At 30.9% G+C, this 25,932-nt stretch overlaps 2 protein-coding genes across 2 annotated transcripts in view; both read left to right on the top strand.

Moving 5' to 3' along the window:
- Positions 1-1,421: 1,421 nt before the first annotated feature.
- On the top strand, positions 1,422-3,611 carry LOC134681614 (toll-like receptor 13). Its single transcript, XM_063541265.1, has one exon. It carries the CDS (start codon positions 1,423-1,425, stop codon positions 3,553-3,555), a length of 2,133 nt encoding a protein of 710 aa, XP_063397335.1. The 5' UTR covers position 1,422; the 3' UTR covers positions 3,556-3,611.
- Positions 3,612-5,571: 1,960 nt separating this feature from the next.
- Positions 5,572-25,932, top strand: part of LOC134681613 (fibrinogen C domain-containing protein 1-like) — a 31,789-nt gene continuing 11,428 nt past the window's right edge. The window contains exons 1-3 of the mRNA XM_063541263.1: positions 5,572-5,673; positions 8,660-8,799; positions 12,271-12,367. Of these exons, the coding sequence (XP_063397333.1) occupies positions 5,604-5,673; positions 8,660-8,799; positions 12,271-12,367 (307 nt within the window). The 5' untranslated portion in view covers positions 5,572-5,603. The remainder of the gene's footprint in view (positions 5,674-8,659; positions 8,800-12,270; positions 12,368-25,932) is intronic.

Genomic DNA, 25,932 nt, shown 5'->3' with positions numbered 1-25,932 from the left:
TCCCCCAAATTACAGATATAAAATTAACCAAATCCTTCCCTTTTATTCATACTTTTTTGTATTTCCTTCGCGTTTTAAATTTTGTAAACTTATAAGGCTGATCAATGTGAAATCTGAATGTTTTGTTAAATACAAAGAAATTATGCATCATTTATGATATACACATGCATAGTTCTTATAATAAGATGAAAGATAATGAATACATTTTTTATGCTTGCTAAATAGCATTTAATCGGTTTTATTTTCTCTTATTTTCTGCCTGGTTATTACGGAAATAAAAAAAATCGATTTAGTCGAACAAACACTATGCCAATCAACCGGACATTTTACTTCAATTAAATTCAATGACTTTTAAAAATAAAACAACATGACTGATTTGCAAATTTTATCACTGTAATTATCGCTTTTTATCAGGAAGTATTTCGAACGCGAATATACACTCACGTCAACCTAATTCATCATTAGAGCAAACACATGATGACAGAGGATCTTCACGGTGAATAAAATAACATATCAAAATTTCACTCTGATTAAAACGAGTATTGTAGTATATACAACGTTTACGTCATGAGATTTGACTACAGTTACTAGTACTCTCTTCTAGTTTTTCATAATTATATGGGTAAACAATATTGTACAGTATACCTGATTGAAAAGATTAATTAGATCGTTACATTTAAAAGATGTTTTAAATAGATCCATGCCATAATATTAAAAATATTTTTAACAACCTCTTTAATTAATATGAATTTGCATTATCTACGGGAACACAAACAAAAGTAAAGTTGGTACCCCAAATTACAACTGTTTATCTGATCACGGATTTAGCATGTTTTTTTCGTGAAAACACAAGTTTCACAGTTTGTTTACATTAAATTTGGATTGAAACTTTCATATCGTACAAGGGTCTACCATTGCCTTTTTAATGGATATTCAAAAGTTCCGAAAAATGTACATAGGGTAAGAATATTAAAATATCCGCATTAATGATAAAGATACATAAGTTCTTATGGCAAGGTCTTGCTTAAAACAACATTCCTGTGACCAATCTGCATATATAGAATATGATAATAAGAAAACACCCCATTGACACTTCTTATATCAGGGATGAAAACAGCGTGACATGATTTTTACAATATTTCCATATATTTATAAATGTCTACAGTTTGTTAATGATATGCGTGCACCTGAAATGAAAACAACATAAAGAATTGGGGAAATTATTGACGTTGATATCATACTGAGCTCAAATTATATGAACATTTTAACAATACTGTGACCGGAAATAAAAACTAAATGTTTGCATCTAATTAACAATGAAGTGAAATTATAAACTTAAATAAGGAAATATAAACATTTCATTTATATAGTTAGCATAATGTTATCGTTGTATAAGTAATTTGTTATTTTGAAGTGAAGGATATGAAGATGTTTGTTCTGAATGTATTTTATGTGTGCATTGGATATATGTGTGTGTGTCTTACTGAAAGCTATGAAAAGTGTCCAAAAGTTGCCATTAAGTGCAACTATGTTCATAATAATAAAGTGACATGCAGAAATTTGCATTATATTCCAATGATAAAAGGATTTGTTTTGACTCTGGAACTAAGATGTTGTTATTTACCGCATATGACGAGACAGACTTTTCAAAACATTTCATCAAACAAAATCATTCACTTGGCATTTAAGAAATATAATTCTGTACAGACAATAACAATTGATGCGTTTAAAGATCTAACATATTTGCAAAGTTTAGAAATTTCATGGGAAAAACAATTTGATGTTTTACATTTCAAATCATCATTGAAAAGTTTAAACGTATCGCTATTGAAAGAATTGTATTTTGAACGTAACGATTGGAACTCACTACCGGAGAGTTTGTTTGCCAACTTAGCTGGATTTAAATTGTCAATAATGTCATTAAGTGAAAATAATTTTGAAATATTTAATGCCTCAATATTTACACCAATATCTGGATTGAGGAAGTTCGTTTGCAGAAAATGTTCTATTACAGATGTAAATGCTAATGGGTTGAAGACAGTGGAAGCAATTGACTTAACTAGTAATAATATAATTAAAATACCAGATTTTTGTGATGCAACAGAAAAGCATAGTCTCGCACCAGTGTTAAAAAATTTAACACTTTCAGAAAATGCAATTAGATTCATATTACCAGTTTCATTTAATTGCTTACAAAGTCTGGAAATGTTAGTTCTCGATGGTAACATAATGACAGAGTTGACAACAAACGGTTTTTCTATGTTGTCAAGTCTTATTAGATTATCTATTAATTCTATTCCGCGACTTAAAAAAATTCGAATGAAGGCTTTTAATAATACGTCGCTTCGCATTTTACAATTTAGACAAAATGGTTTTCGATTCGATAACGATAATTCGTACCATTTCCGGGATCTGTTTATTAACACCACAAACTTGCGAAATCTGGATTTAAGTAAAAATTACTTGCCTCATAAAAAACAGCATTTACTGCGGATTCTTTCCCCGTTGAAAAAGTTGCACCAATTACATATGGAAACTACTGGACTAGCAGAAATTCCAGAAGGACTATTACAAAACATGCCATTTTTAAAAGAATTAAATCTAATTGGCAACAAAATAGCTCGATGGAATCCATCAACATTTGCAAATATGACAAGTTTACGAAACTTGCATTTGGATGGAAATTTAATTAACATTATAAACAAAACATCATTTCCAACAATGTTGTTAAATACAATCGAGGTATTTGAAATTTCAAACAATCCGTTTTGGTGTACATGTGATCAAAGATGGTTTTTGAACATGTTGCGGTCAACAAATATTACAAAAAAGATACGTAATTGGCCTAAATTTTACTCTTGTGCATATCCTGAGAATTTAAAGAACTCGTTACTTGATAGTTATAGACCATCAGAGGCAGAATGCGGAATCAATTATTTCACATCCATTATTATTATATCTGTTTGCTCAGTTTTAATTTTTGTATTTTTCTCAGCGCTAATATTGTATAGATGTCACTTTAACTTGAAGAATTTGATTTATTTTGCCCGTGTTCATCACCGTATTAAAAAAGGTTATTTAAAACTATCGTCCTGCGACGATTTCGAATTCGACGCTTTTGTTGTTTATTGTGAATCTGATCGACAGTGGGTACATAATGAACTGATCAAAAGATTGGAAGATAATGAACTGAAAATTTGTATCCACCATCGAGATTTTCATATTGGAGAACCAATTATAAATAATATTGAGAAATTCATGAACAAAAGTTGGAAAATTATCGTGGTTATGTCCAATGATTTTGCAAAAAGCGAATGGTGTCTTTGGGAAGTGAACTTAGCCTTAGAGAGAAGACGTCGCCAAGGCAAGGATGCGTTAGTTTTAATAATGTATCATCACATTGACTCTAATCACATGACAAGTGAACTAAGAACACTTCTAAACACAACCCCACATTTAATATTTACAGAGGGTTTCGGTGAACATATGTTCTGGAACGCTGTCGTTAACGGTATTAACAAGTCTTTGATGTTACCACCAACGGCCATTTTATGAAAAAGCTAAAACTGTTATTTGAATATTAATATTTCAAATCGACTATTGTATGTTTTATATCAATTTTAGTTAACACTTTCTGCTTTCTATCTTTATTATAGCTTTACAGAAACATAATGGATGTTTGTGATTTTTGCGTTGTTCATATCAATATATGTATATATAGTTATCAAATGTACAAGGATTATTATTTAAAAGTATATAGCATTATACTTATTCAAAGATAATTGTTTAAATATTTAGTGCTAAAGTATCAACTGCAAAAATGTGCATGCGTTGATAGTATGTATGTGTATCTTTGATGAGATCATTATCGCAAGATCATGGTTAACGTGACGTTACATTACTCAAAGCCGTGGTCTTTTTTCAGCTTCGTATTTGTCTTACCTCATATTATTGACAATATATGTGGTTGCATTTGGCAAAGCATTGGAAAGAAAGAGGGATGAAAGATACCAAAGGGATAGTCAAACTCATAAATCTAAAAAAAAAATGACAAAGCCATGGCAAACAAATAAAAAAGAAAAAAATTACATATCCCGATCTTAAAATAATCAAAATATTTGTTTTAACCATTTTAACGAACCTCTCTTTCTTGAAAAACTCTTATCATTAATAAAAAGTACAATTACAAAAATATTTAACTCCTAGGAAAATTCAAAAAGGAAAATCCCTAATCAAATGACAAAATAAAACGCTCAAACACATAAAAATTAATGGATAACAGCTATCATATTCCTGACTTTGTACAGTTATTTTGTTAGGTAGAAACTTTTAGATAAAACCTGGTTTTAAAGCTTGCTACACTTCTTACTTGTATGACAGCCGGTGGGCATGTGTTACCTTTCCACGTCAGTTTGAATCTAGCGGCGTACAACAGTACATGATATATAAGGCATGAAGATGTTATTGTTACAGATCAGCTAAATTATCTATAGTAAAGGATCCTACAAATTAATGTAAGATACAGTCACAGAAAATAATTATATTCATAAGTACGTCTGAGTCAGTGACAACCCTACAACAGATGTATCCATCGGATCGCCATCAATGATGGTGATACATGGCTGTGTACATTATGTCTAAACATCAACCCAACAATGTTAGATCTGTAAATTTGCTTTCGCAAATTTTTGGTTCTTCCCTCGCCGGGATTCGAACCCATGCTTATGTGATATCGTGACACCAAATCGCATGCACTGCAGCCGTCCCGCTAGACCACACGACCACCTGGGCTATTATATTATATTATATTTTGAGATATACAAAGTGACCTCCGGAGATGAGTTTTGTAACAAAACATATTACCCTATTTAAATAAAGTATGTTATATTATTATATAATCTTTTTATTCCAAACATTCATGAAAGAGGAGAGGGAATTTTCAATAAATAGTTTATTCTTTCGACTCATAATTACGACGAAGCATAAACATCCTTCATTTCATCTAAAACTGAGAAAGTAAACATTCCATTGAAAAAGCCAGCTGGATTTAATTAAGCTAGGAAACACGAAGAACAAAGTAATTGGAATACTTTCAAAAATATTTGAGAAGAAATGTTAGTATAAAATTTGGAAAGTGCCAGTGCTAATATAGCAGTCATAAATGCTACATGCAACATAATCAAGAAGAAATAAAAATGTTAACAATTTTGATTCATGGATTATCAGTGTTTGTGTTAGTATCAACGGCCACATTAAACTCTAGTAATGATGTAGAGGTTCGGTTACTTAACAATCAAAATGCTCCATTAGTTGCCAGTATTGACATGTCGAAGGCAAACGAACGTGTGAAGCAGTTTGTAAGTGATGCAATTGAAGCAAAAATGAAAACAATAGAACAGACTGTGAAATCTAAGCAGTTTGTAAGTGATGCAATTGAAACAAAAATGAAAGCTATAGAAGACACTGTGAAATCTAAGCAGCTTTTAAGTGATGCACTAGAAGTAAGAATAGGAAATATAGAGAAGACTGTGAAATCTGAGCAGTTTGTAAGTGATGCACTTGAAACAAAAATGAAAGATCTAGAAGTGAATTTGAAATCACAAATGACTTATTTTGAAAGAAATTTGACCGAATATATTAATGAAACGCTTGGCAAGAAAGATGGAGAAAACGGTAAGATGTACAAATTTATTGATACGGTGTTCTTTAAAGTATTAATTGCATGATTTGTTCTCAATTTATCGACATTAACTGACCACAACAATCATAATCATATACATATGACACACGTAGAACAATATCTGCTTACCCTTCCGTAGCACCTGATATAACACCCAGGTTTTTGTGGGCTTGGTGTCGCCTAGTCTTTAGTTTTTTCTATGTTTTGTCTTTGTAATATTATGTGTCTGCTTGTCTTTTTAAATATTTAGTCATGGCGTTGCCGGTTTGTTTCGGTCTATGAGTTTGACAGCCCATCTGGTATTTTTCGTCCCTCTTTAACATTTATATACATACAAAGAGTTATGGTGTATACTTCAATGTGAAAGCTACCACATAACAAATGTTGAAACCGGAAATATTTTATCAACGAATTTATCTTTCAGCTTTCCAGGCCTTTAAAGCAAAACCGTTCTGAACTGTCGAACATGTTGTATTTTTGTTTATATAAGACACTTGCTACAAATGTCCGAACATTAGGAATCAAAATGGTTAAAATAATACACTGATACTTAAATAAGTAATATTCAAATACCTTACAGACTTTTGTACCAGTATAACATATAATGTTTTAAGGTAGATCATAAGTATTTATTTTTTAAGACATAATTTTTTTTATTCTTTGCAAAAATTAAGATTTCACTTTGCTATATCAAAAATATATTAAAAAGTATAACTTTCTGTGCAATTTTCAAGATGACGTTATACCATGAATCTACTTTAAAGTCATATGAAACGAGTGAGTGGTGAAAATAATGTTTGTCCAATTCTTGAACCAATGCATGTATACATCATAAACTTATTTCTCTGTGTATGATTTTATCAATATTTTCGCAAATATATCATATCATCGTCAATTTTTTCTCTGTTTGTTATGACTTAACAAATATGGCTGCTTATTAAATGCCGTGTTTTGAAGCCGAGTTTTACCGATAGTCATCTTATAGTAAACAAATCACAAAAAGCATGGGTATTGAGCACGTGTTTAATATGTAGAATCAGATATTTGTTTATTTCAATGACAGATCCATGCGTATTGTGGTCACCGAATTTCTACGAGGAGGGTTACGCTCGGGTCACTATGCATACGGAAAATATGTCGGCGAATTGCTTGCTGGAAGCAAGTAATTAAAAATAAGTAAACTTCTTCTAAATGTGGAAAAATTAAAGAGTTTTCCTCAGAAAAAAGTATATGTACATAAGATGTATAATGAAAACTATCCATATAGTTATAAAAAAACATATGCATATTTTTTTTTAATTTGAGGTTTCTTATGACTTTAAGTACTTTGTTTTATATGATTTTACCCAAAGAAAATTTTGGCAAATTGCTTTGATATTTACACAATAACAAATTTTTACTCCATTATATTTCAAAACATTCATCTTAATAATATTAACGAGAAGAACTGTGTTGATCCAGGGGCACATCTCGACAGTGTATATATATATTTTTTCGGTAATGCTCAGGGTGAAAATATTTGAAAAACCGAAAATTGTATAATATAAGAAAAGAAGACTTAGTATGAATGCCAAAGAGACTCTTAACAAGATACCAAAGAAATTTACAGCTATAGGTCACCGTTTGGCCTTCAACATTGAGCAAATCCCGTCATGAATAGTCAAATATTAAAGGCGCCCAAATGAAAACGCGAAATCTAACGGCTTAATTAATGTATAAAAATGAACGTGAAACAAATATGTATACCAGTTACAATCAACAACCACTGAATTGAATGCTCCTGATTTCAGATATATATAGGAATGCAGCATGTGGGGAGGTTAAACATGTTAGCGGGACCCCAACAATCTCATTCTCTGTCTGTGAGCTAGTAATCTTTAATTAACCTGGGGTAATTTATTCGAAGCAGTGATGTACCAGCACAACATTAGAAATGGTTGGAAATTGTTTAACTCACTAGACTGATTATGCTACTAGGTATAATTCGTTCAACTTAGGACGAGTATGTGTTTGTAAGAAAATATATTTCCGGTCCGCAAAGTGTTAAACTGTCTAATAAATGTAGAACAAAAACTATATTACAATAGATATTTCATACTAACTTTGGTAACACAAATTATCTGATTTATCGAAAGTATGAAGCATGTCTTAATATAAATTTAATTTGATTTACCGTTTTGACGTTTTTTTAGTATTATGTAGACGAATCTCTCGTCTGGCGTCCAAAGTTCAATACTTGTATACTTTGAATTTGATTTCTTGAAAAAGAGTCAGATTTTGAGCTGTGCATTTGAACATTTTAGTATAGGTGTGTATATACATATACAAGACTCGGATTTCTCTTGAACCGAATTTTAATGTGCGTATTGTTATGCGTTTACTTTCTCGCATCGGCTAGAGGTATAGGGGGAGGGTTGAGATCTCATAAACATATTTAACCCTGCCGCATTTTTGTGTCTGTCCCATGTAAGGAGTCTCTGGCCTTTGTTAGTCTTGTATTATTCCTCATTTTAGTTTCTTGTGTTCAATTTGGAGTTTAGTTTGGCGTTCATTATTACTAAACTAGTATATATATTTGTTAAGGGGCCATTTGAAGGACGCCTCCGGGTGCAGGAATGTCTCGCTGCAGTGCAGACCTGTTGGTGACCTTCTGCTGTTGTCTGCTCTATGGTCAGGTTGTTGTCTCTTTGACACATTCCCCATTTCCATTCTCTATTTTATTACATGATATACTATCGTAACCTTTATCACTCTGCGATGAAATCAAATAATTATGAAAGTAAATATTAATGATACTGAAATTCTGACAACTGTATACCCAATGTAACCCTATATTTAATATTACAGGGCTACTTTCGTAACACGTCCATATCAACAGTTCTATTTTTTTTTCTATTTGTTAAGATTTATATAGTTTGAGGGTTAGCAAATATTATTCTAATAAAAAAGTATTATAAATTATTTTTTTCATTCCCACAGAGAAGTCCATACACCGCCCTCTTGATTGTGAAGATGTGAAAACAAAAAAAGGAAACGGAATCTACAAGATATATCCAAATCATTCAGAATTTGGATTTGACGTCTACTGTGATTTTGAGATTGACAACGGCGGCTGGACGGTAATTTATTTTGTTGAGAGCTTACGACACTTTAATCTATTCCGGAATCGATACGGATGTTGAAATAACCACTAGATATATATTTTGAGTAATAAACTGATACCAATTTAGCTAATTTCCCAAAATAACAAACATGACATCAATTAGCGTTTTTTTGTATGTATGATACATGGAATTATTAAGGGTTTATTTGTTATGAAATGAATATAACAATTTCTTTTAAAGAAATATACACGATTTTTATCCTTCTAACCAACTTATATAAACACTTCAATCATTGCGTGTATGCTAACGTTGATTTATTTATTGTGTGTCTTTCTACATAGTTGTTATATAATTGTTATCCTTTTGTACCACAATACGTGTGCCTTTTTTGTAAAACATTGTAGTGTCATGTATAATCAGAGCGCGTCATTCCTATTATTCAGCTCATTCGCCAATTCCCTTTTGACATGATAACACGATTTGGAAGAAGGGTTAATTTTTATGTCATGACTGGCAGAGTGGAGCGGCAATAATATGTCATAATTTCAAGATTTTTAAAAATAAGTTCGTAAATTTGATATTAATTCTATAGTTTCTTATTAAATTATAAATTTTCAAACACCTATCAGATGTGAAAGTTTGTTTAACAGATGTGCTTTAATCTAGAAGCGCAAATGCATTAGAATTTTGTCAAATAATTTTATCTCTACATTGAATATCAAAATCATAATCGCTGTCCACATGCTGATACAAAAAAAAAACACATCGAGAAAAAATCGAACGCACCTTTGATAAGCAAGGACGGTAATTTCATCAGGAAAACAAATCTCCAATATATGTAGGATTTCCAGGATTTCCAGGATCCGTATTCATGTTTTGGCAGCAGAGCTTACTAGTTTAAAGTAAGTGGTGTTTCTATGTTGAAAACTTTGATGTCCCTGTTTCACAAAGACATTTTAAGCCGAGTTATTATAACTGTAACATCGACCTAGATATTAACCTTGAGATTTATTATCAATATGGATAAATTACCTGTTTATTTGATGAAGTCTATAGAAAATGCATGTAGTATATTTGACAATTTAACATTCACAATACACGGGGATGAAAGTAAAGCACGAATATCAATAATGTTCGGACATAGTGATAATAAACAAAGTAAACGAAAATCAAAATCTACGGAACACCGAAATAACAAAAGAATGGCTGAATATATTCAAAAAATTACAAAAGTAGATGCAAGTCAAGATAGAAATAAAAGTATTTTACAAGAAACTGTCAATATGGATGATGATCAATTAATTGAAAATGAAACTGCAAATATAAGGAGCGCAAAAACTAACACTATAGTAGAGAATGGTGACCTTACATTACAGGAAAAGAATGTAGTTTTTTCAAACATACATTCCAAAAAAGTTGAATTGGAAGATTTAAACAAAGAAACAAAACAACAGGAAATTAGTGAGCATCAATTATTCGAAACTATGATAACAGATGATAACGATACAACAATACCAACTCGAAATGAAAATCCAGAGCAGTCATATGAATCTGATAAAAATGATGATGGAGATGATGATGATGATGATGATGATGACGACGACAATGATGATGATAATGATGATGATGATGATGACGACGACGATGAAGACGATGATGATGATGAAGATGACGACGATGGTCATAATGATGATATAATTGCAGTTGAAATCGACGATATCATTTCAAAAGCGGTGATAAAGAAAAGTAGACTGTTTTCTGATAAATTCATCGCGAAATTGAAAGGAACCGGAAATATTATAAAATATGATCGAGGATCTGATAAAGTAGAACAAGTGAATCCAAATGATGTAGATTATCAAATATATAAGAAAAATGTAGAACATGACTTTATGGACGTGAGAACTTATGGATTCCGTCCGAATGATACTAACGATAAACTTTTGTTGATGGCTAAATTTGCTTTTGACAAAAAACTGTTCGTTTGTATGAAATGATTGATGTTTATATTAGATAAATTTTAAATTTTGAGAATATTGATTTCCATGCTTTCGAATAACTTTCTTTTCTGTAATATTTCAACTAACAAGTCTTTTAGTAAACAGCTTAGAATGTAAAAAAAAAGTTGTTATGTGACGGAATTGGAAAACCATCTGCATATATATATACAATATTTATGTTCATGCTATAATAACCATTGTGACTGAGAGTAATGTTGTGAAATATGAATTCGATTGATTGTTGTTGTTTTTGAGATAGTTTTTTTTTTATTAAACTTCTTTTAAATTTAAAGATCAGAAAAAAAAGATAAAAATTCTTAATGAAAATGATGTAATGTGTGAGAGTATGTATGTATGTAGTGTTGTTTGGACTATCTTCATAATATTTAAAATATGATGTGTATAACGATTGTATCATGAGTATGTATAGATATGAATGATGAATAAAAAATATAATCTTAAAAAAAAAAAAAAAAAAAAAACACATATAAATACGTAAAGGGAGTATCGTGTGTGTTAAAGGCACAGTGTGTAAACCCACTTTGTAAATATAAAAGGATGAAAATTTGACAAAAAGTTGAGTTTTTTGTTCATTTTCAACACCGTTATCTATTTATTCGGAAGTTGATTCTACATTATAAATTCTAGTAGGTAAATTAAAACGTTTAACATTTATACAAGATTATCCGTCGAATGAATGAAATCATTCATGTGTCTTTGTTGTAAATTTAATCAGTGAGCATACAAAGTAGCAATTACTCAAAGCTGTGTGCACCCTTTGTATTATGTTCCCTTTGATAAACAGAAATCACATAACGCAGACTACATCTGTTAGATGCATATTGCAAATTTCATTAAAGAGGCAAAAATAACTAGTTTTCACCATATCAACTTATGCTTCTTAAATCTGCTCTAGCTTACTTACAAGTTGCATTTCTGTAAATATTGACAATGCAATTTTTCAAAGGAAATCCTTTTTACGGCAAAATCCGTACCACTTTTATTATGAAGTTTTGAAAAAAAAATTATTCTAGAATTGAAAGTTCATATGCATTACATTTTTTTTTAAAGATCAAATTATAGGGCTGGGCCTTTTTTCAACGTTTATATGCCCTGAACTTTTCAGAGTTTAAACTAACACTAATTTCTTAACTACCCCTACCTCGAATGAAGGGTTACCACAGATTTCAATGTTAAAATATGCACATGTATATTTACTGGTAACATTCCCAAGTTATATCTTTATGAGATGGAAGACAGAGAGCATAACTGGGAACCTGTATATAAACAAAATTAATTTTGTATGAATATTCTTAATCTCCTTAAACGAGGCGTGGTTTGAGAAACAGCTTTATTTAAAAAGTGCAACCTTCAGTTTCATTCCCCTTAGAACAGTTTCAATACACGCATGTATTCATTATTCATCTGCATTACTATCAAAAAGACAATTTCATTGGTTTTTTTTTCTCATGATATGTTTTGTTAGGTGTTTCAAAGAAGAATAAACGGGAAGACAGATTTTTACAGAGGATGGGAAGCCTATGAAAATGGATTTGGAGATCTAGAGGCGGAATTCTGGCTAGGTAGATATGATTTGCAACTTATAACATAAATCATGTCAAATCATTGTCCTCCAATTATCAACGCATGCACGATTCAGTGATTTAATTTCGGTGTGCTGGAGACAAAGCTGTCTATGAATTACCCAAAATAAATTAAAATTTTAGTTAGTTTATATTAAGCTTGAATTCTGAGCAAGAAGTAACAACATATAAAAATCTCATAATCTTGTTTTTTTTTTTATAAAATGTTCTCATTTAAGGATGCACATCTCATAGGAGCCAAAAATTTCTAGAATTACACTTTTTTTCTTAACCTGATTTTTGAGTTTATAAGACTGTAGCAAAATAATTGGTGAAGAAAAAATCATATGGTTGTGCTTTTTTTTTTGGTATGGCCCTTTGAAAAAGCCAAATTTGATGATTTTCCTATTTTTTTTATCGATTTTTTCCTATTTTTGGGCTATTATCGTAAAAAAATCACAGTTCTACAATTAAACTTTTTTTCATACTTTCTATAAAGATGAAGTGGACCAATCTAAATAAATTTAACTTAAAAAAAACTATAGGTAGGTGTCAATATAAGAAAGTTTTATCATATTTTTACGCATTTTGTGTAAAATTTACCATTCTGTCCATTTTCTGTTTTTGTGATTTTTCTCAGTTTTTAGAACAAAGTGCATATTATTTCAACTTTTTTTTTATAAATGATTGAAAAAATATATATCTAAGATATTTGAAAAGACCAAAATGATATGGGATTTACATGATTCTTGTAAAATCATTTTTTTTTTGTATCCCTCACCCATTTTCTAAAATTTTGGCTAAAAATACCGACTTGATTGGTCGTAACATTTGATAACTGGATTACTCAAAAGCCGTTCATTGTAAATACACAATTTTTTCACAGAGTTATGTTTGATTACATTATTTTTAAAATTCATTGATATTTTCCACTTGTATCACATGTTTTGGAAATAACGAGACTGAACGAGACTGAAAAGTCAGAGGAATACATCCTTAATGTTGATTATTCAAATACACCTTCGAGAGGTTAAGCATATGTAGTCTTCTCTTTCGAATGTCACCAGTATTTCTTTCGGTATTTTGTGTCTAATGTTAATACGGTATTTGCACATTACATGTATTTTCCTAATGATTGTAATTTAAATGTTTGGTTGATTTGCTTGCTTTGTTCGTAAAAATGTTTGTTCCATCATAATTACATTGCTTAAACAAATTACCAAAACAAAGAAACCCAACCAACCACTCTTTTGAACTAAAAGCATTATGAACAATAATGAACATAGCTCTAATGACGTTTTATTAGTATGGGATGTATATTTAGACCAAATTCGAAAAACTTTGATTGTTTGGTGACGTGGTGTGGCTCACCTGTGCAAGATGTATGTATTTATTGGTCACGTGTCAAAGAAAATAATACTTTATATCAAACAAACAGATCTAAAATAGAATTGACTGTATAAGCTTTCCATGCTGTTTTTACCTCCGACCTTGACTCAAACAGTATGCATATATAATCAATCCTTATGACTGCATTCATTTTGATTTAAAGTAGGTTGAATCAAGACATTGTATAATAAATAGTTATCAAAGGTACCAGGATTATAATTTAATACGCCAGACGCGCGTTTCGTCTACATAAGACTCATCAGTGAGTTAACAAATTTTATTGTGTGAAAAGGTTTCTGTAGAAATTCATAAAACATTTTGTATTTTCTTGTTTGAAGAGTAATTCAGGGAAAGTTACTCCTGCTAATTAAGATTTGAGAATTATATTTTCCTGAGAGCACGATTAAGTATTTCCTAAAAAAAAGAAAAGAAAGAGCACTCATGTTAATATCAATATTCTATTTAAAACAATACTAAAAACAAGTATTTTGAAAAATACCTCTCCAGTTATTTTGGTATCTTATCAATGGTTGAACACATATCATAATAAATCAGTTTTGCCAAATCGGGGAAAATATGGATCGTAAATACTTTAAGCTTACGAAACACGATTTACTTGTAATCTCAATACACAAGGGATGTCACACTTTTCGTTGATAGGTTATTGACAAAGCCATTATACATTTTTCGAAATACAATTATTACAGATGTCATAACCATACTTAGTTCTGTCAACTAGAACAATTTTCTTTTTTTTTTATCTCTAAAAGCGATATACATTTAATACATATTGCACCTTTATATATTTTTTTGCTTCACTTCAACCAAAAGATCCAAATTACAAGTACGATATATCAAAACGTTATAAAATGTTATTATCTTGCTTTAATTCAAAAGAATTAGGCGAACAACAGAAGGCATGATTTGTTTTCTTCTGCTCATTTCCTCTGGAAATTGCCGCAGGGTTTTTAGAACTGTGTAAGGGTGGTTAATATTGCAGTTCACTGTTAATTTCAATTGTTATATTATGAGAGTGACAAGTTTTGCTAGAAGTCATATAGAAAGACTTCAAACATTACCACTGGACTGATAATTCACTTAAATGCTAGTTCCTTTGACTTGCTACAGGTGGTTTGAGCAAAATCACCCCTACGAAACCACCCTAGCCTGAGTTTCATTGTTCTGCAATCTTACCTTGTTGGTTTATGTTTTGATGAGAATATCAAATTTCAATAAAGCTTAGATGTATTTATCCTTTAAGTCATAAGAAACGAGTGACCGGTGAAAAATAATATTCTTCCAATTCTTGAACCAATACATACAAACATCATAAACTTAGTCTACTGTGCACGAATTTATCATTTTTTTCGTGGAAATTTCGTATAATTGTCATTATTTTTTCAATCGGTCAGTGTTGTTGTGAAAATATGGCAGGTAATTAAAGTTCGTGTTTTAAAACCGAAGTTTAACGATTGTCACCTGTTTGTCAACAATCGACAAAAAATCAACAATAAAGCATGGAAATTGAGCACGTGTTTAACATGTTTATTCAGATAATAGTTTATTTTAAGTACATCCATGCGTATTGCCACCACCGGGTTTTTACGAGATGGGTCACACTGAGGTCACTTTGCATACGGAAAATATGTCGGGAGAATTGCTTGCTGGAAGGAAGCAATTAAAATAAAGTAAACTTTTTCTAAATATGAATAAATTAAAGAATTTTCTTCAGAAAAAAGTATATGTACATAAGTTTTATAATGAAAACTATCCATTGAGTTATAAAAAACATATGCATTATGTTTTTTTAATTTGAGGTTTCTTATGACTTTAAGAGCTAGTCTGCCAGACAACCATGCAAAATCGAAAATATTGTCCAAATGGCAGGTCGGAACTTTTGATTTTTTTTTATATTTTTGAAATCTTATATATAAAGGAAAAGGGAAAATCTTTCCTAGACTTTGTTGCATCATGTCTATTTTTAGAAACAGCTTCTTTTGCATAATGCCTAAAAAATCACTTAAAAATTAGTGAAAATGTGTATAGTTTCAACTCAGTAAATTGTGGTTTTTGACAGTTTTACTGACCATTTAAACTTATATTTGCTAAATATCACCTTAATAGACAAAAAAAAAACATGTCTTGAAAGATTTGTCTCTAACGATTATTCAGTAGGGGGGTAGTGTAGAAGTCCGTGTTGGCCATAATGAGATTTGAAGGAAGTTTGAGTCCATCAATCTTCTAAAGTGGGATTTATTTTTTCACGAAATTAATTGCAATGAATAGACAAGTTAATATTGTCAAAAATATCAAAAATCCAATTTCGGCAAATAATTGCAAAATATTGAATTTTACATCTAACTTCCCTTTATTTTGATAAATTTCTGATTTTTTTTAATTCTAATTAAAACCCGGTAACCCTCAACTTTTAGTTTACCTAAGACCTGAATCATATAAATTTATTGCATGATACACTTTACATACATTTTGTCATTAGTTTTATGTATAATTGCCAAAAAATCCTTTAAAAAGGGGAAACACAGTCACAGGTGTTGACTGACTTAACTCCCCTTATTTACACTCTCCGTTTTGAAAACAGAATGTTATCACAACTTGTCTGTCATGGAGAATGAAAATGTGAAATGTGACTTCTGACATTTTACTGGTATTTCTTATGGAAAACCTCCAAATTATCACGATAACACACTAACAATAACTATTTCACAATGTGATAAGAACACACAAATACATTTGAGTGGATTGCAGAGTCTGGAAAGAAGTCAAAGTGAACCAAACTCTATCTTCAAAAAGGGCAAACGTCTTGACTTTTACAATTACCCAGAGGGTTTAATAATTGTATATCGTACCAGATATTTTAATATTGATGTTAGATTGCTCAATTTAAACATATGCCAACAACACAGAGACTTCTTTGGAATTTATTGGAGAAGGAGAAAGCTGAAATTTTGCTATCCAGAACAACAAGCATCCAGCAAGGCAAAAGTAGACAGATGTGCCTCACCAAGAGTTTGCAAGGAATATTAGTTGAAGACAAGAGAGGTCAACAACATAGGATCAGGTAAAAACACAACCACTCTTCATACATACACACAAAGATAAGATTTATGGGGCAAAATAGACTGAAATGTATTCTATAAAACCAAAAAACAGAAGTACAAAATGTATGTGTGTTTACTAACACATGCTGAAAAAATAGGGTAGTTAGGACGGTATTTAAAAAAAAAATAGTTTTTTACATTGAGTCTATTGGGGCAGCATTGTGACTTAATCTTTAACAGGGCTTAATCAAAAATGAAAAAAAAAACTTTAAAGGGATAAAATTAGCATGGTAAGGGAAGGTACATGTAGGGATAGAGTAAACCCATATACTTTTTTTATTTAGCCCTATGGTATTGAATACTATGTACATTGTAACATATTATTACCGGCTTTTAAAGCTTGCTTAAAATATGAAAGAGGACAACCATTGAATTTTGGGAGAAGAGTGGGCTAGGATTTTTATTTAGACCTAATTTTGTTCAAGGTTTACAAGGTTAAATTTCATTTTTAGTCAAAGGCTTAGTAAAATTAATTATTTTCTTATATGGGTACAATGAAGATCGAGGGGAAATGGGATTATATCTGAGACTGAAGCAAACAAATTATTTATTGTCTTCATCTGCCGCTACACATTTATTTTCAACAAAATTATGGTACTTTAAGAAAGAATTATTTAAAGATACATTGTATTCTCAGACTCTGAATTTATCCAATAGAAATTCTGGATTTGTTTTTTCGAGCACAAATTCTATACTCCGAAATCAAGTTTTTAAAACGTAGGCACAGAAAGTCTGATATCAGGGTTTTTTTGGTGTCTATTGTTCATCAGGTATTATTTGTGGCCATATAAAATAGAAGATGTGGTATGATTGCCAATGAGACAACTGTCCACAAGAAACAAAAATGACACAGACATTAACAACTATAGGCATGATAGGTAACCGTACAGCCTTCAACAATGTGCAAAGACCATACCGCATAGTCAGCTCAAAAAAGCCCTGATATGACAATGTAAAACAATACAAACGAGAAAACTAATGGCCTTATTTGTATAAAAAATTAACGAAGAACAAATTATGTAACACAAAAACAAACGACAACCACTGAGTTACAGGCTTCTGACTTGGGACATGCACTTAAATAAATAATGTGGCGGGATTAAACATGTTAATGGAATCCCAACCCTCCCCCTAACCTGGGACAGTGGTATAACAGTACAAGATAATTAGAACGAACTATAAAAATCAGTTAAAAAAGGCTTTAAAACTCATCACTTGGACAAAAATACAAGTGGACGTGTCCGGGTACCATACTTGTAAATCCCGACAACAAAAAGACACTAGGAACAGATCTGAGAGTACTCGCATGGTTAGAAATTTTTGTATTCTTTAGGGGTTGAAATTCATTTTCTCTGACAAGCCTTCATACAGATATTTTAATGTGAATTCACCACAGAAGGAGTGAGTAAAGGCAACTAAGTACTGCATAGGCATGATATGTGACTTTACATGTATCTCACTCTTTTTCAGTATATAAATAAGATGTGGTATGATTGCTATATAGACAACTCTCCACCAGAAACCCAATGAACTAGAAGTTAGCAACTATATATAAGTCGCTGTACAGCCTTCAACAATGAGCACCACTCATACCATAATGCAAGCTATAAAAGACCCTGAAATGACAAATATAAAACAATTCAAATGAGAGATTAAGACTAACAGCCTGATTTATGGTACATGTACAAAAAAATAAATGAAAAATAATTATGACATACAGCAACAAACGGCAACCACTCAATTACAGGGTCCTAACTTGTGACAGGCACATGCAAAAAGTTGTGGGCTCTCATATTGGGTTTTCTTAATTAAATACAACATGTATCTGTGTTGAATTAGAATTACAAAAACACATTTTAAACGCACGTCTAAGACGGGACGTATCATGGTATATCATTGTCTATCTGTCTGTCCGTCCGTCGCCCACACTTTGGTTACTTACTGAAATACACTTACACTAACTATTATCATTGATTATGAAACTTTGTTGCATTGTTTATATCACTGTACGTAAGTTCCCTTTCAATTTATTTTTTCATAAATTTCAGATTTTTTGTTTCCATGTTATGAAGTTTTATCCAGTTTTCGTACAATTACTAAAACATACTACCATCAACTATAATTAAACTTTGGTGAATTGTTTATATGCATTGACGTAATCTATGCTCCCTTTCAATTTTTATAAATTTAAGATTTTATGTTTCAGTGTTATGATTTGTTATGCTCTGAAAAGAGGGGATTTTCCAGTAACAACTTTAGGTCACTGTATGGCCTTCAACAATGAGCAAATCCCATACCATACCACACAGTCAGCTATAAAAGACCTTGAAATTACAAATGTAATACAATTCAAATGAGTTAACTAATAGTATAATTACGGTACCAAAAAAAATCATTTAAAAATATAAAGACAAGTTAAAAGGGCAACAGACGTATCATGAAGTTATATCGCAGCTCTTTATTTCTTTAGAGCAAAACATTAACACAAAATGTTGTTTCACTACTAAGTAACTTATATATCATGTATATAGAATACAAGTTTTGGTTACTTACCCGCATTACTTTATACAAACACGTATAATTTAGTAATACCTAAATATAACTATTTTATTTGGCTGTAGTATTGTAAATCACATGTATATTTATTATTTTAGGAATATGCAAACAGTGTGCAACCAGGCACAGGGATAATTTCATATCAAGTCCTCTTAAAGTTAGCTCTGGGCAGTGCTAAGGTTAAGAATTTTTACATGAGATATATATGGAATGCAGTGCTACAGAAAAAAGACCAAATTTTGATCAAATCTGTGGTAACTTGAAGCTATTAAGAAACGATTATGGAACAAAGAAATGTAACACTGATGAGTGGTTAACTACATCTCAAGTGAAGAGTTTATTTGCAAACTTTGTAAAACTTGGATCTAAAGAGCCAACAAAGTCATCTTTAGTTAAAATTGAGAATTTGAATGAAGTTGATGATGAGGATTTGCAAAACACCTTGGCAGAAATGGAAAGTGCTGAATGTTCATGCTATTTCTGAGGACTTCACAACAGATATTATGGCAGACATTTCATCACAACTTTCATTCTTGTTGCAGAAACAGTACAGTGTAACTTGTACATTGTAATTATGAAGGCCCTTTGTCATTTTTTTTTTTGGGGGGGGGGGTCAGTTCCTATATGAAGGTATACACAGGTGCTGCTTGAAAAATTGCATCTTTTGCCATAACTTTGCATCCATCTGTCTGTCTGTTCATTGTCCCTAAACTTTCTTTAAAAATCTTTTCTTCAGAAAGTTCAATGTTCCAAAGTTTGTCTGCTTCATCTAGGATGTCAAAAATACTGTTTGTGATTTTTGTCTAGATTTATCAACCAACATGTACGAAAATAGAATATACGAGTTAGAATGTTCCTAATAAGGTGCTGACCAAGTGATGTTACTTCGTGACCAATCTGTCATCCAAGATGGCCTCTTATAGTTTTACCCTTGTCCGAAATTCCGTTAATCTGTAATTCCATCATTCCGTAATTCTGTCATTCCGCAACAAACCATCAAACGTTGCTTTTTTCTAAATGCTTTAAGATAATGGACTGAATTTTGGTATGTAAGCTAACTATGATTTGTTACAGATTAAGTTGCGTTCAGCTCTACTTATTTTGCCAAAATTAAGGGTTTACAACTTTAATAATTGCTGAAAATCAAAGTTATACAGACATTTTTCTCTACGCCTACAGATTTTAAGCTGTGAGACTACCTTCATGTTTGTGTTCACATGTGTTATTGAAATTGCAGTTTTTTCAACTATTTGAGACAGGATCATTCGTGTCGTTTTGACACATCTAGTTTTATATGATTTCAAAAATCCAAGTAGAGTCAGTTGAGCGACACAGGATTTTAGGAGCCTCTAGTTTAAAAACACTTTTTACTTGCCAATATTTCAAAACTATAGAAGCTAAGTATAAATTGAAAAAATTATCAACACTACATGGTGTATCCATCATGCAAATCAGAGAAAAAATATAACTACTTTTTTTTTAGAGTTGTTGCTCCCGAAATATTGTTTTATTTTCAAAGTTTTAGCAGTTGCTGAATTGACTTTTATGGTTAGAGTATTGATAGCAAACAAGATTAGCATAACAAGATGTATCTACCCTGTAAATTGAAGAAAAATCTGTCTACCTGTTTTGGAGTTTTGCAAATCTTTTTTTTTTTTTATCTTTTTGTGGAAACTTGTATGAAAAAAATTGACACTGTCATTGTATTGTTGTTTTAATTTCCAGTATTATGCCTTGATATTTTGAATTATTATTAAATGAAAAATGATTAAGACATGTTGCTTAATTTTCCAAAAGATCTGACAGTTGAAATCTGGATGAAATAAACCATTTCTAGGGGTCATTTCGAACTAGCAGTGAGATGTGAGGTTTCAGTCCATGGCTGTATAATGTGATTTTTGGATGAAGAACAACAATAAAAGTTCTTTCATTTGCTGGAATTTTATCAAGTACAAATAGGGATTTTTGTCATGAATCTATATAACATGTCACTTTCTTTCATTTAAGATAAAGCTATTGGCGAGTTGATAGGTTTTTCTAGATACTCATTACGGAAGATTGATAAGAGCAATACGTTGGGGTGTTAAAATCATGATGTTTGTTGTCTGTCAGTTTGTATGTTCGTTATTTATCTATAATCCACAACTCTTCTTAAAGTACTTAATGGATTTTTACAAAACTTTATGTCTTGTGGGGGTAAAATGAAGTTGTGCACCATGTATATTTTTATCCATCAAGGGTAAATCGGGGGAACTTTGGACCAAAAAGGAGAAAATCAGTAGCAGTGTAATGTAACTCCCTGCAACTTGCAACTCATGCTAAACCACTAAAGGGTTTGATGTGACGTTATATAAGATACTGACTAAATATTATATTTGTGAGTCATGTATTTATTTCCCACAATGATCCATAAGGGGGGAGGGGTATGACAGATTTGAATAGATGTACCATAATATAGGGTAATTCCTGAAAAAAACCAAATCCTGTAAAACTAATTATATTCACATCAGTACTATGATCATTTGCCAAAATTGATTTTTTTATATTTTGTAGATATATGAGCAGGGTTTAAGAAAAGACAAATGGCATGAAAATATTTTTCCCACTTTAGAAAATATACACTTTTAAAAATTTGAAATTTTCACCTTTTTGGATATTTCGTAAAACTTCGGATATATAGACCAGAATTCGCAAATATAGGATTTTTTTTAGCTCAGGTATTAACATGTTTTGACAGTTAAAATACAGTATTACAACATTGTCTCACCTTTTAAACAGTTACATGATGATAAACAGTGATATTTGTCAGCTAAAACTGCTGAAATTGCCTAATTTTCTGATTTATTTTGACCAAAAACGGCTATTTATAGATGGCGCTTCATATAGCCATTATTTTTTTTTTAAATATTTTGCACAAAGAGTAATTGTCATGAAGGTATCATGTATGCAAAATTTCAGGTCAATATGATAACTTGGTATTTGGAGCCTATTGCATGGTTTTCTGGCAGACTGGCTCTTAAAGGACTTACTATCAAAATGCATGTTAATAAATCCAGTGTTTGTGCTGGAAATAGACATCAAGACCTCAAGCTTATCAACCCACAAATCATAGCCCTACACAAATTCTACTGAATATATAAACTATTTGTAAGTTTAACATCTTTAAATTAATGTCATGAGGTCATAAGAGGTTCATTCTAATTCATAAAGTGTATTTAATAATTGTGTGGCGTTTTTTCTCTAATCTAGGGATGTTCAATAGTTATACCATTCGGACTTGATGTATCAATGTACGACAATCCTCTGTTTTGTAGCCTTTTGGTGATTTTACACTGACACACCGCATTCTCATTGGATTACTTTTAAATAATTTATGTTTCTGAGTAAATCTAATATTTACCAGTTCGTTTAGTTGCGCTCCGTGTACTTCAAGATATTCTTGTTTAGTTGAATTATTCACTCAAACCTGATTGCAACATAATAGAAAGATAGAGAAAAAAAACAATAATACCCCTGATCATTATAGTACCTATATACACAACAACATTACATTTTCACGTTTTCCAGTCCTAATCAAATGTTAACATGAAATAAACTCACTGAAAATATACTCACTTGTTTAACTAACCTTGTTAATTTTGTTATGATCTTTTTCATAACAATGGGTAATAAGAAATGCACAGAATTCCTATAAGCTGTAATAGCTTGCATCCACGTATTTGCAACTCTACTATAAGTCTGCATATTCGGTCTACTTCTGTTAAGAGTAATAGGCCTTTGACGACAATTTGTGTTACTTTCTGCTATATTGCCTAATATATAATATTATATCTGAAAAATTATACGAAATAAAAAATACGAAATATTTTATTAAAGAAAGCTAATTTATGACAACAAAGAATAACATTTGAATTTCAAATATTTTAGCCACGAGCATCACTGAAGAGACATGTATTGTCAAAATGCACATCTGGTGCAAGAAAATTAGTACTGTTCATTTTATTTAACATTCTTATTTAGAATAAATACTACACAAGTAGCAAAGTATATGTGTTTCAAGGGGTGAAACTGTAGTAAAAAAACTTATAGGTACATTATAAGCAATAAAAAAAATTATCACAATATTATTCAAAGTAAAAACACATGTTTATGTGCTTAGCTACCCTTTTGCATACATAAGAGTCTGCATAACTTAACAACCTCATAAACTGATAGATTTGTAGAATTAATATTTTTTCAATTCAAACAGTTATAATAGATACATACAAACTTCAATTAGCGAATAGTATCAGCAAGTCAAAATCTAACATTAAGAATATAAAAAGGAAATCGTTTTACGAATTCTTATTGGAATAAATACCCTTTGGTGACGATTTTTACAAAAATGTTTTGTGTTTTACTACATATGTTTAAGGGGCACTAGCTGTCAAGTTCATAGTCATCGATTTGACTCTAATTCTTATATTATATTTAAAACAATGTAAAAAATGTATCCAAATTATCAAAAGTCTAAGGTAAACAATTAACAAAACCTTGAATCGATAATATGTAGTTTTGTTTCGTGTGTATTTTATATATATGTACTAGGCAAAAAAGGAAACGTTATATGCTTATAAGATCATTTCATGTTTTTTTATAACACGAATTGATAACAATAATTTGATGGAATAGTTATGTATGACCACCTCTTGCATTCATGACCACATGACACCTCCATCGCATGGAATCAATAAGAAGTCGAAAAAATATTGAGGGATGTTGTTCCATTCCCTTAAAATAAAAGTGCTGTTCGGAGCTAGGCTAGCGTTTCTGAAGGATTTTGACTATTTCTGATTCGTCGTGCATTTGTTCATTTGGTGATAAATCCCGAGACTTTGCTGGCCAAGGCAACAGACGAATATAGTTATTCTCCAAAAAGGTCATCGAAATGTGTGCCATGTGACAACGGGCGTTGTCCTGCTGAAAAACCTTGTAGCATTTAAGTTACCAACGACGATTTGTTATATCAGAAAATGACGTTACATATTTATGTCAATTCCGACATTTTTATAAATGAGTAAATTTGATAAATAAAGCATTCAGGTTACTAGTTTTAATCACGAAAATATTTGAAATTAATTTATGTGATATTTTCAAATTAAGAACCAATCTAACGTTTCTTGTTTTGCCTAGTATAATAGGTTTTGACGCCATCTAATTTAATGTCGAGTTGACCTCAGATGATCATTTAAGCGATGTAAACATAAATATAGATATAAATAGATAAAGCCAACTCGTGCAATTCGATTTGTATAGGTCTGATTGATTTTATTATAAAGATTAATAATACATGTTTTTTTCATCGTTTTAACCTGTATAAGAAAGATAATTTGTGGATCGAATCAGTCTTCAAACGATTTCCCTCTGTTTCACTTTCAATATATTTTCCCTTTAAATAACCAGTTCATGTACAATACATGCATTGTCCATCGCTAGCCAAGGGGTTAAATTGAAGGTCACACGAACACGGATTTAGTAAGGTCAAAATATTAACTTGCAAGTGAATACTTCATTATCAATGTTAATTTGAAAAGTAAACTACTGTTTCACTACTGTTATTGTACTTATTTTTGCGATGTATTTATATTCACGAATTTCGCGGTTGGTATATTATCCCGAAAATAGATGCACGCGAATTTAAATCAAACCTTTCAACTAAAACAATACTGTTAATATATGCATTTAAACTGAACCTAACATCGATGACATGACATTTTTACAACCCTGTTAATCCGTTGAAAACAAACTAGATTAATATTAACAGGTGACAAGTAGAAAACAATTAAAGATCAAAGAACAATAATGATTCAAGATACGGTTTTTCTATAGAAGTTGTTATCAATTGACTTACAAACATATGTGAATAGTAGAGGACGATGATTTCGTAAGCTTTACTGTAATCATTAAGTAAGAAACAAAATTATAATCATAATTATATATTAAAAACCAATTGTTCAAAGAACAATTGAAGGTCTTTCCACAAGTAAAGATCTATTTTATTATCAAAATATTAAAAATCAATCTAAAATGTCAGTTCCTATGACTTTATAATGTATAAATATGAATTAAAAGCAAAGGTCAAATTCTAGAACGTCCTATTAACCTTTGACCTTGACGTCAATTTCAAGGTCACCAACCAAGGACCTCAAACAAAAAGACCCTAGGTCTTTAATATGTATGGTTAATGAGTAATATCACTATAGGCATGATTTTCAATATAAGATGGGCGAAAACTCTCATTTATTGTTTACGCACCCTTCCAACCAAAATTTATAAGTTACAACATGTTGCAACTCACAATTCAGTAAAAATAATTTGTCAATATCTTTCACGGTTGTTGAAAATAAGAGAAAATAAGCCAAAATCAAAATTTAAAATATGACCTTGACCTTTGACCTTGACCTTATTTTCATTTTTTTGGACCAAGGACCTCAAATCTAAAGACCCTAGGCTTATAACACT

The sequence above is a fragment of the Mytilus trossulus genome, chromosome 8 (assembly GCF_036588685.1).
Source record: "Mytilus trossulus isolate FHL-02 chromosome 8, PNRI_Mtr1.1.1.hap1, whole genome shotgun sequence".
Classification (NCBI taxonomy): Eukaryota; Metazoa; Mollusca; class Bivalvia; order Mytilida; family Mytilidae; genus Mytilus; species Mytilus trossulus.
Note: the sequence above shows the minus strand (reverse complement) of the source record. Positions and strands in the feature narration are given on the sequence as shown.